General features: G+C 38.5%; 1 protein-coding gene across 3 annotated transcripts in view; it reads right to left on the bottom strand.

Annotated features, from left to right (window-relative positions):
- Positions 1 to 16,160, bottom strand: part of ARHGAP5 (Rho GTPase activating protein 5) — a 77,502-nt gene that overhangs the window by 14,483 nt on the left and 46,859 nt on the right. For 2 of the 3 annotated variants that reach the window (XM_054716521.1, XM_054716522.1), the window contains exon 4: positions 2,902 to 2,979. In XM_054716521.1, the coding sequence (XP_054572496.1) occupies positions 2,902 to 2,979 (78 nt within the window). Of the gene's footprint in view, positions 1 to 2,043; positions 2,202 to 2,901; positions 2,980 to 16,160 lie in introns of those variants that run through there. The other variant, XM_054716523.1, reaches the window with a different exon arrangement.

The raw sequence follows: 16,160 nt of genomic DNA, 5'->3' as shown, positions 1-16,160 counted from the left end.
GTGAGGACAGTTTTTTACTCAGTAATTTTATAATAAGAATTGTACTGGAACCCGCTCCTTCTTTGGCTATTTACGGGTTTACCTTACCGGGAACTCAGAGAGACTTTAAGCCCTTTGAAGATAGGGACAGAGCTGTATTGTGTTTCTATAATAAAGGCACAAAGTTAATACAACTTTTACAAATATTTGAAGAAACAGATCAATTTCAGTGCCATGAGGCATTACTTTTCCTTCTGTTCCATCTCTTTATTGAGACTTTGTGCAAAGCATAAGGCTGAGGGGATGAGCAGGTAGAGCCGAGTAAAGTTGCTTTTTCCAAGCCCTAGATCCCATACTTTGATTTTACATAGAAGATGCATTTCTGAATGACATTTTGAATTGGGTATATCAACTCCCTTTACTCAGAGATTATTTTTAATGATGTTTAAACGTTTCATACTACAAGGTGCAAAATATTGTGCTTATTTCAAGAATCTTTGCGCATTCTTTCTGTAGTAAAGTGAATTATCAACATAGTAAGTCTATTTGGGGGGTCTGCTTAAAATGGGGCACACCAGTACTAAATTTGGTTCTAACAATAACTAATTCGCACATCACGTGTGGAGTTAGATGGCTGTTGGACATAACCAGTTTTTTTGGTCCCTTTGCTCCCACAGCACCTGCTTCAACCAGAGGTGGTGCTTTGACCCTCCATGACCTTTGTCATGGCAACCGACCATAGGGTGTCTACTGCCTGAGGCCTTGGCAGTCAGCTGGGCATTGACCTTCCCAAGATGGCGGCGACCCTGACGAAAGCGTGTGGGGGCGGGGTCCCCTCAGCAGAGGTGAAGCAGGGAGGCACATGGGCAGAGCTTTCAGGCAGGCCGGCTGAACCCAACAGCTTCCCTCCTCCTCTTCTCTCCTCCCGTGCCAGCGGGCTGATGCTTGAGGGGAGCGGCAGCCACTGGCGAGGCTGGGTGCAGACTCGTGAGGGTGGGGAGCCTGAGGCGCCGGTGCCAGCTGGGCGGGCGGGCATTTGTTCCAAGGGTTTCAGTGGGACGGGGCCTGGAAAGGAGGGAGGCTTCCCGCCCCCCCCCCCCCCCCCCCCCCCACTGCTGGGTGGGACGTTGCGGAGGAGGGGCTGTGGATCCCTAGCCCGGACCCACCCTCCCAAGCCAGGTCACGGGCTCTGGCACCCCTGAGGCCAGACCCTTGGGAACGAGAAGGAGCGTCTGGGCCCACTCCGCAGCGAGTCCCTGGCTCACGTGTCTGAGAGGTGGGTGGGCAGCAGGTGGCAAGAGTAGACCGAGAAACTGGCTCTGGGCCGGATAGGCGAGGTGCGCAAAATTTCTGCCTGGGCAGTGTTGGGGCTGCAGAGTTGTGGCGCATAACAAAGCTCTGGCACCCAAGGCCTCGATGCTGGCGCGGGGGTCTGAGAACCAACCTGGCTGGTGCAGGACACGCCTCTCCTGCCTCTACCTGGCAGGGGCTCCACTGTACCGCTGGTGGGGGGAGGGCAGGGGCTGGCCCAACGCGAGCTGCTCAGAGCCGCTCACTGCTTGCCGCCTGCTGCAGCTCGCCAGTCCCCTATGGGCTGGGGGGAGGCGACCAGTCGAGCCCACAGCATGTGGCAGCGGCTGTGAAGGTCACCATGGCAACCCAGTGCTGACTGCGGGGCTGACTTCCCGTTGGTCGAGCCTCGGTCATTACTAGCCAGGGTTTTTATATATTAGGATAATTAGTTGGCCCGATATCATGGAAAATTTTTTTAGATCACATTTTTAAATAAGTACTATCTGTAATATACAAAGAAGCCAATGTGTCATAAATCAATTTACTATTTTTCCAATTCTGGTAATAGAGTTATAGCTCTCCTGTTTCTTGACTGTGGTATCTTCTATTAAACGAGTGGCCTGGTGCACAAATTCATGCACACTGAAAGGAAATTAATTAGAATAAATATTTTAATGTCGCTATTCGCCCTTTCTCTATAATAGAAGTGCCAACCAAATTCACAATCGACAATGACAGATGGAAACATACACACATGCCATTGGTGCTAGAGAGAGCTTTATATGTATCACGCATGCGCAACATAGCAGTAAATATCAATATGAAGAAGATTATTATTATATATCACACAGGGAGAACAAAGGGTAAAATATTTAACGGTAGCAGTGTTTGACTATATTCTGCACAGTGAGAAAACCTGAAGTCATTTTCTTTTTAAAAAAAATATATTTTTATTGATTTTAGAGAGGAAGGGAGAGAGAGGAAGAGGAAGAGAGAGAGAAGAGAGAGAGAGAGAGAGAGAGAGAGAGAGAAACATCAATTATGAGAGAGAATCACCTATCAAGCCCCCAATCCAGGCATGTGCCCTGACCTCCTGGTTCATAGATTGACATATAACCAATGAGCCACGCTGGTCGGGCCTGAAGTCATTTTCAAGGTCCACCATTTCTCATTTCTCCTCAGTCGTGTCAAGTTTCTAAGCTTTCTAAATCTCTGTTTTCCAGCTAATGAAAGAAAATAGGATTCCACCGAGTCTCCTATCTAACTACTCCAGGACTTCTGTGAGGATCAAATGAGATGAGGCATGGGAAAACACTTCACAGACATTTGGTTAAAGTGTAAAATGTTTCCACCTGGCTATCAAGCAAGTCGTGCTCCTGGGCTGAAGAAACTGCAAGGAGGCTAGTCGCTAGGGAGAGGAAGCCAGGCGTTGCTATGTGATGTCATTACCCAGACGGACACTTAGCATATTAGCCTTTTATATATATAGATATTTCTAATTCCACTTCAAAGCTCTCTGCCTTCAACATCTATATCCTTAGAAGGTTTTCATATGAAAATCAATCTTCCCACCATGAAATTTTAATAAGAAAAATGAAACAATTTTATTTTATATAATTATCACCTTACCTTGATCAAACTGCTTTTGAATATTGTCTTGGTCAGTTTTGTTCCCACTAACACGGTAGAGTCCTTCAGTACATAACCCTAAAAAAATAAAGAGATATACATAACCCTTATGTACATCTTAGCTACTTACAAAAATATGGTGGTAAAATATTTTAAAGAGTAAGTATTTTTTGAGTATTTCACTTAAAATAAGTTGTTAATACAGTAGGTCCTCGGGTTACGTTGGAGATCCATTCCTAAGGCGTGACGTAATGTGATTTTCACCGTAAGTCAGAACCCACCTACATTAGCACCTATGTCACTCACATGGAGCACATACACAGCAATAATGAAGTGAAATAGTAAAAAATATTTAGAAGAAAGATAACAATTCCTGACCTTTACTTGTGAATAAATAATAAAAAAACATAAAGCACATATGTACATACGTCAAAATGATGGTACTTTTTAAAAATATAAATAAATGGGAGATGGCGACGTAATGACATATGTCGAGTCTGATGTAACCCAAGGACTGTCGGTAGACTTTTTATTTTAAACCATTTAGGATATTCAGTTTCACACAAATGAAAAGACACATTTCTCCCTATTCCTTCCACTAAACACAACCCCTGAATCCAATATATAAAAAACAAACATCAAAAGCCTCTGAATGGTGGAGAAATGAAGGTGTACTGGCTAGTGACCCTGGATCTTGAGGAACAACATGACAATGAGTTCCCTGGGTTTTCTTTTTGCCTCTTATATATCCTGGACCTGGCAAAAGAGGAACCTGCAACCCAGAAACACCAATGAGCACAGGCAAAAAATAAAAACAAGGCAACACACAGAAAGCCAACAGCAACAAAAGCCTGCTCTTTTTTTTTTTTTTTAAATATATTTTATTGGTTTTTTTACAGAGAGAAAGGGAGAGGGATAGAGAGCTAGAAACATCGAAGAGAGAGAAACATTGACTAGCTGCCTCCTGCACACCCCCCACTGGGGATGTGCCCGCAACCAATGTACATGCCCTTGACCGGAATCGAACCTGGGACCTTTCAGTCCGCAGACCGACGCTCTATCTACTGAGCCAAACCGGTTTTGGCAAGCCTGCTCTTTCTAGTGAATGAATTAGAAAAGGCACAGCATAGCAATCAAAGCAAACATTTTTTTTATTATAATCACCCTAACTCCAGTCAAATGCCCTGATCCCACCACTACTCACATATATCACTGGTGACCAAGTAAAGAAACTAGAATTCCACCTCTACCCAACAGTAACTAAGTGCCCCTTAACATCCTTGGAGTGTCAGAAGGGGCTGAGAAGATAGCCTAAATTTCCACCCTCCTTCAAGGTAAGGGGGACCTTCTCTCCTCCCCACCATGTAGTGTCAGCAGAGGTTAGTGGAGACTCAATACCCCCAACCTTGCAGTAGCAAAGCAGCCTTTCTCCCCTGACGGTGCAGGGCCAGAAGAAGCCAGCTAAAATAGAATATTTAAATATGATCCAAATACTCATAACATAATATCCCAAGTCAGAGCTCTTTGAAGAAAAGGCTGATTTCAAGGCTGGATCAGGAAAGTATAAGCCAAGCCTGGTACATCTTGTGACAGATAGTAAAGAAGTACTTAAAGAATTATGGGGCCAGATCTTAAAAGGACATGCATGGATTATAACCCACCGAGTATAATAAGAATACGTGAGACCATACCATATAAATAAACAGTAAATTATTAAATCCATAGTTTAACTCCAATGAAGAAATATGGCAGACATGACCAAATGATAAAAATTAATATCACCTATATCGAGACAAACTGACATCCTATCTAAGCAAATATGATGCACTTCTAAGGATAGACTATCACTGGCAGTATTTGTAACAAAAATGTGTAATTCCAATCTAATGAGGAAATATGGGACAAACTCAAATTGAGGTAGAAAGAAAAGTTCATCCATACAGTAAAATGCCAATCAATAAACACAGGGAAAATAGTAGAGATTTTAAAAAAATCATCAATGGAGGCTAAAACTTATAGCTAAAAGTATGATAACAGTCTCAAAGTCAAGACAAAAGAAGTTGAAAAACTCTTCCAAATTAAAGGTGTTGAAAAACACATGATCACTAAATGCAATGCACCTAGATTAGATCATGGACTGCCCTGCTAATAAAATTAAATAGCCCAAAATGTCAATAGTACTGAGGCTGAGAAATCCTGACATAGTGATAAGCTTTTAGTATTATTTGCTAAGTGAAAATTATAAGGTCCTTAACCATCTATGCCAAAAATCTTGCCTTCTATTCACTAATAATTGAATGATGTGAAAAAAATTAACAAAAACATGAACTCAATTATCTAAATGTAAATTATCCAACTTTTATTTAGACTTCAATCATTTAAATCCCAAAGGTTCTATTCAGGGCCTACAAATAACAAAGGCATTAGAAATCTATCCAGAATTAAATATAAAAATTTAGAAATTTAAAATAACTTTTAACCAAGTAGCACCATCTTTTTTCTTTTAGTAGGTAACCAACCATTGCACCACACAGAATTCTTGATAGCTAACGTTCTAAAATGGTACCGAGTTCTTTTGAGTTGCTAACATATACAATACAAGGGTTTCACCTTTGTTTCTCTATACCTTCAGGTTGAAATAATTATGTCATAAATAAATTAAAAAGGGTGAAGAAGTAAGGTATATAGATAGTCCATAAATTAAATATGTCCATGGGGAATGGCATCAGCAAAAGAAATGGAAATGGCAATTTCACAGTTTGGTTCCTTCATAAAAGCCACAAATTAGCTGCCAAAAAGTGTCAGAATCAACTTTTGCAGAACCCTAGAATCTAGTAAAAAAAAACAACCAAAAACGTCACAACAATCAGAACAAGGTTTGGTGAAGAAGCCTTAAATTGCCCACCTACCGTCCCACCACACCCCAGACTAGCAACTCTGGAGGCAGGCTGCAAGTGTCAGAGGGAGCAATACAGATCTTATTGTCAAAGAATTGTTGTTTCGGCCTGTCTAGTGTGGCTCAGAGGTTGACTGTCGACCCATGAACCAAGAGGTCACTGCTTCAATTTCCATCAGGGCACATGCCTGAGTTGCAGGCTCAATCCTCAATAGAGGCCGTGTAGGTGGCAGCTGATTGATGTTTCTCTCTTGTTGATGTGCCTACCTCTATATTCCTCTCCCTTCCTCTCTCTCTAAGATCAAGAAAAACATATTAAAAGAAAAAAAGAATTGTGGTTGTGGATTTCAACCTGTTTGGCAGCTCCTTGAAGGAACAGCATAAGAGCTTGCCTATATTTTACTCAACCTGAAGTGTTCCCAGGGTTGGAGTAGCTTCTCTCAAGCATTCAAAGGCATAAATATTGGCTATAGCAATGTGGGGAAAGGAGCAAAAGTTAGGACCAGCAATAAACTGAAAAGCCTAGGAGGGATGATGATGGGAAAAACAGATAGTAGGGGAATAGGGCTTTTATAAACTCCTGCATATACTGGGGAGTTGAGAAACCCACACGCATGCCCAGGGCTGGATGCATATTCAGAAAATGGCTGGCAAGATTCTAAACTTTCACCTCTAGCTGGCCATAGGCTCTGTCCAAGCTGAGTGTGAAGGTTCAGGCAGTTATAAATGGTTTGGTTTAAGGGCTGAAAGAGTGCCACAGAGCCAATCTGCAAAGACTTAGAAATAATTTCTTTCCATGGTTCGGGCATTTTAAGGGAAGTGTCAAAACACTAGCTAACTATTAAGCTCCAGAATACAGACTTCAGTGGACACAACGTAAGAATATAGACTTTAAAAATATAGTTTTAGAGCCCTAGCTGGTTTGCCTCAGCGGATACAGCGTGGGCTTGCAGACTGAAGGGTCCCAGATTTGATTCTGGTCAAAGGCACATGCCCTGTTTGCGGGCTCAATCCCCAGTAGGGGGCATGCAAGAGGCAGCTGATCAATGATTCTCTGTCATCAATGATATTTCTATCTATCCCTCTCCATTCCTCTCTGAAATAAATAAAAATATACTTAAAAATATATATCATTTAGAAAAGTCATAGAACAAGCAAACATAGCAAATAAATAGCAACAGCAAACCCTGGTGATGGGGAACAATCTGATTTTCAGATATGCTATATTATAATACGTAAGACCTGTTATTTTCTTTTTTTTCTTACACTTATTTTTATTTAATTATTTATCCTCACCCAAGAATATAATATTTTTCCATTGATTTTTTAGAGAGAGTAGAAGGGAGGGGGAGAGACACAGAGAAAGAAACATCGATGTAAGAGAGACACATCGACTGGTTGCCTCCTGCATGCGCCCCACCAGGGGCTAAGGATCAAGCCTGCAACCAAGGTATGTGCCTTTGACCGGGACGAACCCGGGACCCTTCAGTCTGTGAGCTGATGCTCTATCCAATGGGCTAAACCGGCTAGAACTAAAAACGGTTATTTTCAACAAAAACTTAAAAGGCATGCAAAGAAACAAAACAGGATGGTACATTCCAGGACAAAAAGAAATCAATAATACAAACTGTCCATGAGGAAACAGTTATTGTACTTACTAAAGACTTTAAATCAACAGTTTCTAAAATGCACAGGAATTAAAGAAAAACATGGACAAGAAGGATGACTTAAATAACAATTATCAATAAGTACACAGAAAGTATAAAAAGAATTAAAGAGAAATTATAGAACTGAAAAGTATAATAACTAAAATAAAAAATTCACTAGAGAGGTTTAACAGCAGATTTGCAGGCTGAAGAAACAATCAGCCCTAGCTGGTTTGGCTCAGTGGATAGAGCGTCAGCCTGTGGACTGAAGGGTTCCAGGTTTGATTCTGGTCAAGGGCACATGCCTGGGTTGCAGGCTCTATCTATCCCCAGTGGGGAATGTGAAGGAGGCAGTCGATCAATGATTCTCTCTCATCGTTGATGTTTGTATTTCTCTCTCCCTCTCCCTTCCTCTCTGAAATCAATAAAAATATATATTAAAAAAAAGAAAAAAATCAGTGAACTTAAAGATTGTTTAACTGAGCTTATCCAGTCAGTGAGCAAAACCAGAAAATAATGAAGAAAAATGAATAGCGCCGAAGAGATTTCTGGGACACCATCAAGAATACAAACATATACATACAAAGGCTTTCCCAGATAAAAAGGAATATATGTGAAGAAATAATGGCTGAAAAACAACCTAAATATTGAAAAAAAATCCACAAATCTACACATCTAAGAAGTTGAAACTGCAAGCAGGATGAACTCAAAAGAGAGCTACATGAAAAGAGAGAGAGAGGGAGAAGGAGGAAGGGAGGAAGAAGGAGGGAGGGAGGAAGAAGGAGGGAGGGAGAAGAATCGGGGGAGGGAGAGAGAAGTGAGTCATTACATCCTAGGAATCCACAATAAAAATTCTCTTCAGAAAGAGAGAGGGGGGGAGGGGGAGAACTATCAACCATGAGTTATGTATCTGGCAAAACTATCATTCAAAAATGAAGGAAAAGTTAAAGATATTCTTAAATAAATAAAAGTTGAGGGAGTTCATCACTAGTGGACATGCACTACAAGGCATGCTAATGGGGGTCCTCCAGTAACCTGAAGCCATACAAAAGCTAAATAACAAAGATAAAAGATGTTACATAGGTAAGTATATAAGTACTGTATTTTTTATTTGTAAATCTCCTGTTGTTCCTATGTGACTTAAAAGAAATGCATAAAATAATAATTATACATGTATGTTATAGGTATATATGTATAAAAATGTAATTTGTGACAATAGCAATACAAAGGAGGAGACAGTTGTAAAGAAGCAGAGTTTATATACTATTGAAACAAAGTTGTTTTTAATTAAAATCTGATTGCTATAAAATTAAGATGTTAATAGTAATCCCCAGGATAATGACTATGAAAACAATTTTTAAATATATAGAAAAGAAACAAGAAGGGGATCAGAAGGGCACATTAGAAAAATAAAATCAGGAAAGAAAGCAGTAATACAGGAATTGAGAAACAAAAGGTTTAACACATAAAATAGGAAAATGGTAGAATTAAGTTCTCAGAAATTACTTTTAAAATGGATTACACAACAAAATAACCTAAGTATATGAACTCCACAAGACTCTCACTATAAACCAATGAAACAAATATGTTGAATGTAAAAGAATGGGAAAATACATTCAATGCAAATAATAACCAAATAACTGGGTGGCTACCCTAATTTCAGAAAAGATAAACTATGACAAGAATTGTTATAAGAGACACCCAAGGACATTAAACATTGATAAATAGGGTGAGTCCCAAAATATATGAAGCAAAATGGACAAAATTGAAGGGAGAAATAGTTCAACTATAAAAGTTAGAGACTCTAATACTATACTTTCAATAATGGATAGAACAATTAAACAGATCACCAAGAAAATAGAAAACTTAATAATATAGTAAACTAACTAAACCAAATAAACATTGCACTCCCACTCAGGAACAACACACTATACATACCTCTCAAATATACGTGGAATATTCTCCAGGACAGACTAGATGTTAGGTCACAAAACAATAATAAATTTAAAGGTTTTGAAACGATATCAATATGTTTTGACCACAAAAAATAAAAATAAAAAATGAAACTAGAAGTAGGTAACAAAAAGAAAATTCACAAATATGTTGAAATTAAACATATTCTTCTTTTTTTTTTCTGTCAATCCTCACCTCAGGACATTTTTTCCATTGATTTTTAGGGAGAGTGGAAGAGACAGGGAAAGACAAAGAGAAACATCAATATGAGAGAAACACATCGATTGGTTGCCTGCTGCAGGAGCCCCAACCAAGGCCTGGGCAAGGGAGGAGCCTGCAACCAAGATAAATGCCCTCGATGGATTTGAACCTTTGGTCCGCACAAACCGGCTATGGTTAAACAACATATTCTTAAAACAGCCCATAGATCATCAAAGAAGAATCTACAAATAAAATTAGAAATTACTTTGATAAAAAAAAGAAGATATAACATACAAAAATCTAAGGAATGCAGCAAAAACAGTGATAAGAAAATCTGTAGCTGTAAATGTATATACATTAAAATAGAAGAAACAAATTTCAACTTGAAGGTTAGGTTAACTTCAAGGAAATAGAAAAAAAAAGAGCAAACTAAACTCAAAGCTAGCAGAACAAAGGGAAAAATTAAAATGAAATAAAATATAAAGTAGAAGAACAGAACCACAAAAAAAGAATACTTGCTTTTGTCATTTCTAAACACTATACTGAAGTTCTAGCTAGAATAATTAAGCAAAAAAAAAAAAAAAAAGGAATCCAAAATGTAAAAGGAATGAAGTATAACTATCCCTAAATTGTTGATCTAACTCTTAGAACAGTGGCCGGCAAACTCATTAATCAACAGTACAACGATTGAAATTTCTTTTGAGAGCCGAAAACCGACTTCTGCGCATGGACCATGAAGTTTCAATCGCACAGTACGTGCGCGCCCGCACGTGGTATTTTGTGGAAGAGCCACACTCAAGGGGCCAAAGAGCCGCATGTGGCTCACGAGCCGCAGTTTGCCAACCACGGTCTTAGAAGGAAACACAGGAGTAAAATTTTCATGACCTCATGACCTTGGGGTGATCATCTGGTTGCCAACCACAAAAATTACAGTATAGCAGGTTTCAATTTAACTTAAACAAAGCATTTAAGACAGATTTTACTTAAGAATAGTTTTTGTTTCCTTGTCAGAACAATAGAGAATCTTGCATGTTGTACATCACTTTCATCATCCATTATTATCATAATACAAAATCCATATACTTATATTACAACTTAGTGGCTCAGCATAATCCAAATTATTCAGTTGGTATATAAAGATAAAATTTGAAAAATCTTACTGTAGCATAAATGCTGCTTATTCTCTCTCATCTTTAGCAATCAATGATCACGCATTCTTTGTATTTGTAGGAAAAACCCCCACAAATGTTAATTCTAGTTTGGAATATAAAGACTTAAATATTATTAATGTATAACTAATATCACAAGAACAAAGACTCATGGTTCTCAAAAAAAAATTGAAGCACCTTTTAAAAAAATATATTAAGTAAGAATTTAGTAATAGACTGTTTTAGAAGCAAGGGGTATCTGCTCTTATGGAGATTATGATCTAAAGGCTGTGGTGTAAAAAAATATATATATTTTTTAAAGCTTTAGCTAAAACCCAATGACCAGCAACTTCAAGAAGGCAATGTTTTGACCTGGGGGGTGGGGTGGGGGGGAGTATAGGGACTAGTAAGAGGGAGGTAATGGGTAGTAAAATGGGAGATATATCTGTAATACTATCAATAACAACAAATATTGAAAAAGAAGGCAATGTTCTTGCTAACAAAACACACTTCAAAAAGCTACTAGAGCCCTAACCGGTTTGGCTCAGTGAGAGCGTCAGCCTGTGGACTGAAAGGTCCCAGGTTCGATTCCGGTCAAGGGCATGTACCTTGGTTGCGGGCACATCCCCTGTAGGAGGTGTGCAGGAGGCAGCTGATTGATATTTCTCTCCCACTGATGTTTCTAACTCTCTATCACTCTCTCTTCCTCTCTGTAAAAAAATCATTAAAATATATTAAAAAAAAGCTACTAGAAACTATAAAAGGTAATATTAATATACCAGAAAACCTTATGGAATTCCTGCCAGACATAGGCACTATCTAAACAATGCTTTAAGGGCTAATATATAATTCCTCATTGTTCGATCAAAAATAAACAGGTCACACTTGAATCATTACATTCAGATGTCAATGATATCAACTTTTACCACATATCTGAATGACATTGTTAAGGTTATTATCAGCCCAGAATTCCAAAAGCAACATAAAAAGTCCTTTAGGAAATGACATCATTTGTCTCCTAATACAACCTGTGATGCAATAAGAAGGATACATTAGTCCTATGTAGAATTCCAGAGAAAAATGTTTTAACTAGTGTCTGACTAGGAATTAGACAATAAATTTAGAAATGTTCAGGGGGCAAAAAGGGGCTTAAAATCTTTAAAAGGTATATCATGAAAACACAAACAAAAAGTTAGGAAACTATTCTAAATTTAAGAAAACCAGAGACACAACAAGTAATGTAATTAATGATCCTTGACTGGATCCTAAACTGAAAGAATGAAAGTTTTAAGAGGAGATTATTGGGTCAAGGAAGGGAATTTGAATATACACAGAATATTAGGTAGTGTAATTTTATCAAAGTTAAATTTCCTGAAGGTGATATTTACATTGTGATGTGGAGAAAATGTCCTTGTTCTTGGGTAATATAAGCTAAAAGATTTAGAAGTGTCATGTTATCTATAATTTACTCCCAAAAAGAAAAAAAAGTTGAATGTGGCAACAAGTAAAAATAACTAGTGAATCTAGGTGAAAGATATACATGGATGCTTAATCATATTGTTCTTGCAACATTTCTGAAGTTCAAAACTTTTCAAAATTTAAGGAAAAAAATGGTTATTAAAAAAAAGAAATAATCCTTTATAAAAGCAAGAGAATAAATTGACTAGGGAATTATGGAATGATTATTTCAGATTTGTGGTCATATATTTAAAGTGAAATACACAGTTTATGTTTTTCTACAACCATGATCCATTTTTTGGTCCAACCACAGAGTACGCAGGGAGTTAGTTTAACCAAAGTTGAAGTTTTGCCAAGTGAAAAGCATGGTACGGGTTGAAGAGGTATGCAAAGGAGTGAACATAAAAATGAGAGAATATAGCCAATTCTTCAAAACATCAAGTGGAAGTGATAAAGTTTAGATTAACAGGCTTTATTTCTTTAAAAACATATATTTACTTTAGTGATAACACCAAGATTCATTCATCAACCTCACCTCAATTATTTCATCATCATTGGTGTGTTGGAGCAACACACAATTTTTAGACCTATATTTAAAGAACCTCATTGGCATTTGCCCTAACTCAGTTTTATAAGAAATATAACCTGAAAGCTTTAGAGACTGTCTCTATTTCTTTATAATTCATTTGCAACAGTGTGGGCATTCCAGATTAACTATATTTACATGCAAATATAAATTTTGGCAAATAGAGGTGAAGAAATTCCTCATGTATCTGGAACTTGGTCATCTGATCACTTTATCTAACATAACTGAGGGGGGTCGGGGGGAGGAAGGGAAACAAAAAGGTCAAAAAATAGCCAAAAAGATGTCATAAAGCCCTTGCACTAAAATATTATTTCATTTATAGTAGCACCACTTCCTGTTTTTCCAGATTCCATTTAATCTAATCAAATGCACAATTTAAGCTAATTCTGCCAAGTTTTTCTGACTTGCAGCAGATTAGAAGTTACAAGTTGGAAAAGTAAAATAATATTATCAGCAGCAGATACAGTGATAAAAAGCCCAAAATTGAAAAACTATAAAACGAAGAAAAAAATTTAGGAAGTCTCTAACATAGGAATACCTCAATAGATTCTGAAGTTAGCACACGTTTAGAACCAGAGAAAACTCTCATTAAAATACTACTCTAAAGGAAGAAACTCTTCCAAACTCTTTCTATGAGGTACTACCCTGATACTATGGCCCAAAAGAAAGACACCAAAAGAAAATTATAGAACAATATTTCATATGAATACAGATGCAAAAATCTTCAACAAAATACTAACAAACTGAATCCAATAGCATATTAACAGGATTACACTCCATGATTAAGTGATATTTATCCCAGGAATGCAAGGGTGGTTCAACATAAGAAAAAATAATGAAAGAAAAAAAAATCACATGATCATTTCAGTTGACACAGAAAAATCATTTAACAGAATTCAACACCCTTTCATAATAAAAAATACTCAACAAACTACAAGTTGACTTATTTTGGAAACGGCCACTGCGATATAATTAGTTAAGCTAACATGAGGTCATACTAGAATAAGATGAGTTCTTAACTCAATGACTGGTATAAGACAGAGACACACAGGGAGAGCCTAAGAGGTAGAGATTGGAGTATCACAGCTGCCAGAAGCAAGGAAGAGGCAAGGAAGGATTCTGCCCAGTCTCTAAGAAAGTGTGACTGAGCTGGCTCCTTGATTTCACACTTCTAGCCTCCGACTGTGAGTGAATAAATTTTGGTTGTTTTAAGTTTCTCAGTTTGTAGGACTTTGTTATGGCAGCCCCAGGAAACTAATACAGAAGGGAACTTTTTCAACATACTAAAGAGTATTTATGAAAAATTCATAGGTAACATCATATGGTGAAAGAATCAAAGCTTTCCTCTAAAATAAAGAATAAGCTAAGGATGCCTGCTTTTACTACAGCTATTGCTGCAGTAAAAATTGCAAAAGTGTGAGTCAGAGCAATTAGGCAAGAAAAAAAAATAAAAGGAAGAAGTAATACTATACTCTCTCTCTTCATAGAGGACATGACCTTAAATCCCAAAGAATACACACACACAAAATAGAGCTATAAAATTTTTTTAACCAGGTTGCAGACTAAAAGATCTTAACATAAAAATTAGTTCTATACACCAGCAACAAAAATTTCAAAAATGAAATTAAGAAAAAATTTTTATATGGTAACAGGAGAAGATATGACTTTGGGTGGCGGGCACACAGTGCAATATACAGATCTTCTGACATGGAAACCCACACCTGAAACCTATATGGCCATATTAACCAATGTTGCCCCAATAAATTTAATTAATAATAAAAAAACCTAAAAAAAAAAAAAGGAAAAAATTTCTGTTTACAACATAATTCAAAAGAATACTAAATACCTAGGGATAAACTTAACCAAGGAAATGCAAGACTTGTACACTGAGAACTATAAAACAGTAATGAGAAAAACTAAAGTATACCTAAATAAATGGAAAGGCCTCCAGTGGTCATGAAATGGAAGGCTTAATACTGTTAAAATGGCAATATTACCAATAATCTCTATCAAAAGAGATAGAATTGCTAAAATTAAAACACACACACACACTCACACAGAATATAACAAATGTTGGCAAGAATGTGGACAAATATGAATTCTTGTACATTGCTGATGAAAATGTAAAATGGTGCATCCACTGTAGAAAACAATTTGACAGTGCCTCAACAAGTTAAACACAGAGTTACTATGTGACCCACACCATTCACTCCTAGGTTATGTACCCAAAAGAATTAAAAACAGGTACTCAAACTGACTTATTTTGCTTAGCATAATGCTCTCCAGGTAAACTGATGAACAAAAACAGATCCAGAGACAGAGAAGCATTGATCAGACCGTCAAACCTCAGAGGGAAAGCAGGGGAGGCAAGGGGGAAGAGGTCAACCAAAGGACTTGTATGCATGCATATAAGCATAACCAATGGACAGACACTAAGGAGGGTGAGGGCATGAGCGGGGGTGGGGGAACAATGGAGGAATAAGAACACATATGTAATACCTTAATCAATAAAGAAAAAAAAAGAAAACAGGTACTCAAATATTTGTACATGAATGTTCATAGCAGCATTGTTCACAATAGCCAAAAGGTGGAAACAAACCAAGTGTCTACCAACTGATGAATGAATAAATAAAACATGGTATATGTCCATACAATGACACATGCTACAAGATAAATGAACCTCAAAAACATTACGTGAAGTGACAGAGGCCAGACAAGAGGTCACATATGATATGATTCCATTTATATGAAATATCTAGAATAAGTAAAACCATAGAAACAGAAAGCAGGTTGATGGGTACAAGAGGCTGGGGCAAGAGGGGACTAGGAAAGAGTAGCTAGCTGCACAATGGGTATAGAGTTTTATTTGGGGTGATGAAAATCTCTGGAACTAGATGAGGTGGCAGTTGCACAATACTGTACATGCACTACACACCAGTTAATTGTTGTATACTTTAAAATTGTTACTTTTATGTCATACTAGAGGCCCAGTGCATGAACTCGTGCATGGGTGGAGTCCAGCCGGCCTGGCCCCTCTCAGGGTGGATCGGGGCTGGGCCTGTCAGGAGGAGGAGACAGCAGAAGGTCGGCTAGGGGGAGGGGCCGCGGGCGTGGCTGGCGGGCCCCACCCCCGATTGGGGTGGGGAGGGGCTGTGGGCCAGCTGGCCCTGCCCCTGAATGGGGTGGGGGTTCGATCGGGGGCCAGCGGTCTGGGGGAGGGGACATGGGTGGTTGGCCGGCCAGCCCTGCCCCTGATCTGAGTGTGTGTGTGGGGGGCCCAATTAGGGGCAGAGCTGGCGGGGAAGGGCCAGGGAGGTTGGCAGGCTGGCCGGGGCAAGGGGCTGGGGGGGTTGGCCGGGTGCCCCGCCCTC

This window comes from Eptesicus fuscus, chromosome 5, assembly GCF_027574615.1.
Source record: "Eptesicus fuscus isolate TK198812 chromosome 5, DD_ASM_mEF_20220401, whole genome shotgun sequence".
Classification (NCBI taxonomy): Eukaryota; Metazoa; Chordata; class Mammalia; order Chiroptera; family Vespertilionidae; genus Eptesicus; species Eptesicus fuscus.
Note: the sequence above shows the minus strand (reverse complement) of the source record. Positions and strands in the feature narration are given on the sequence as shown.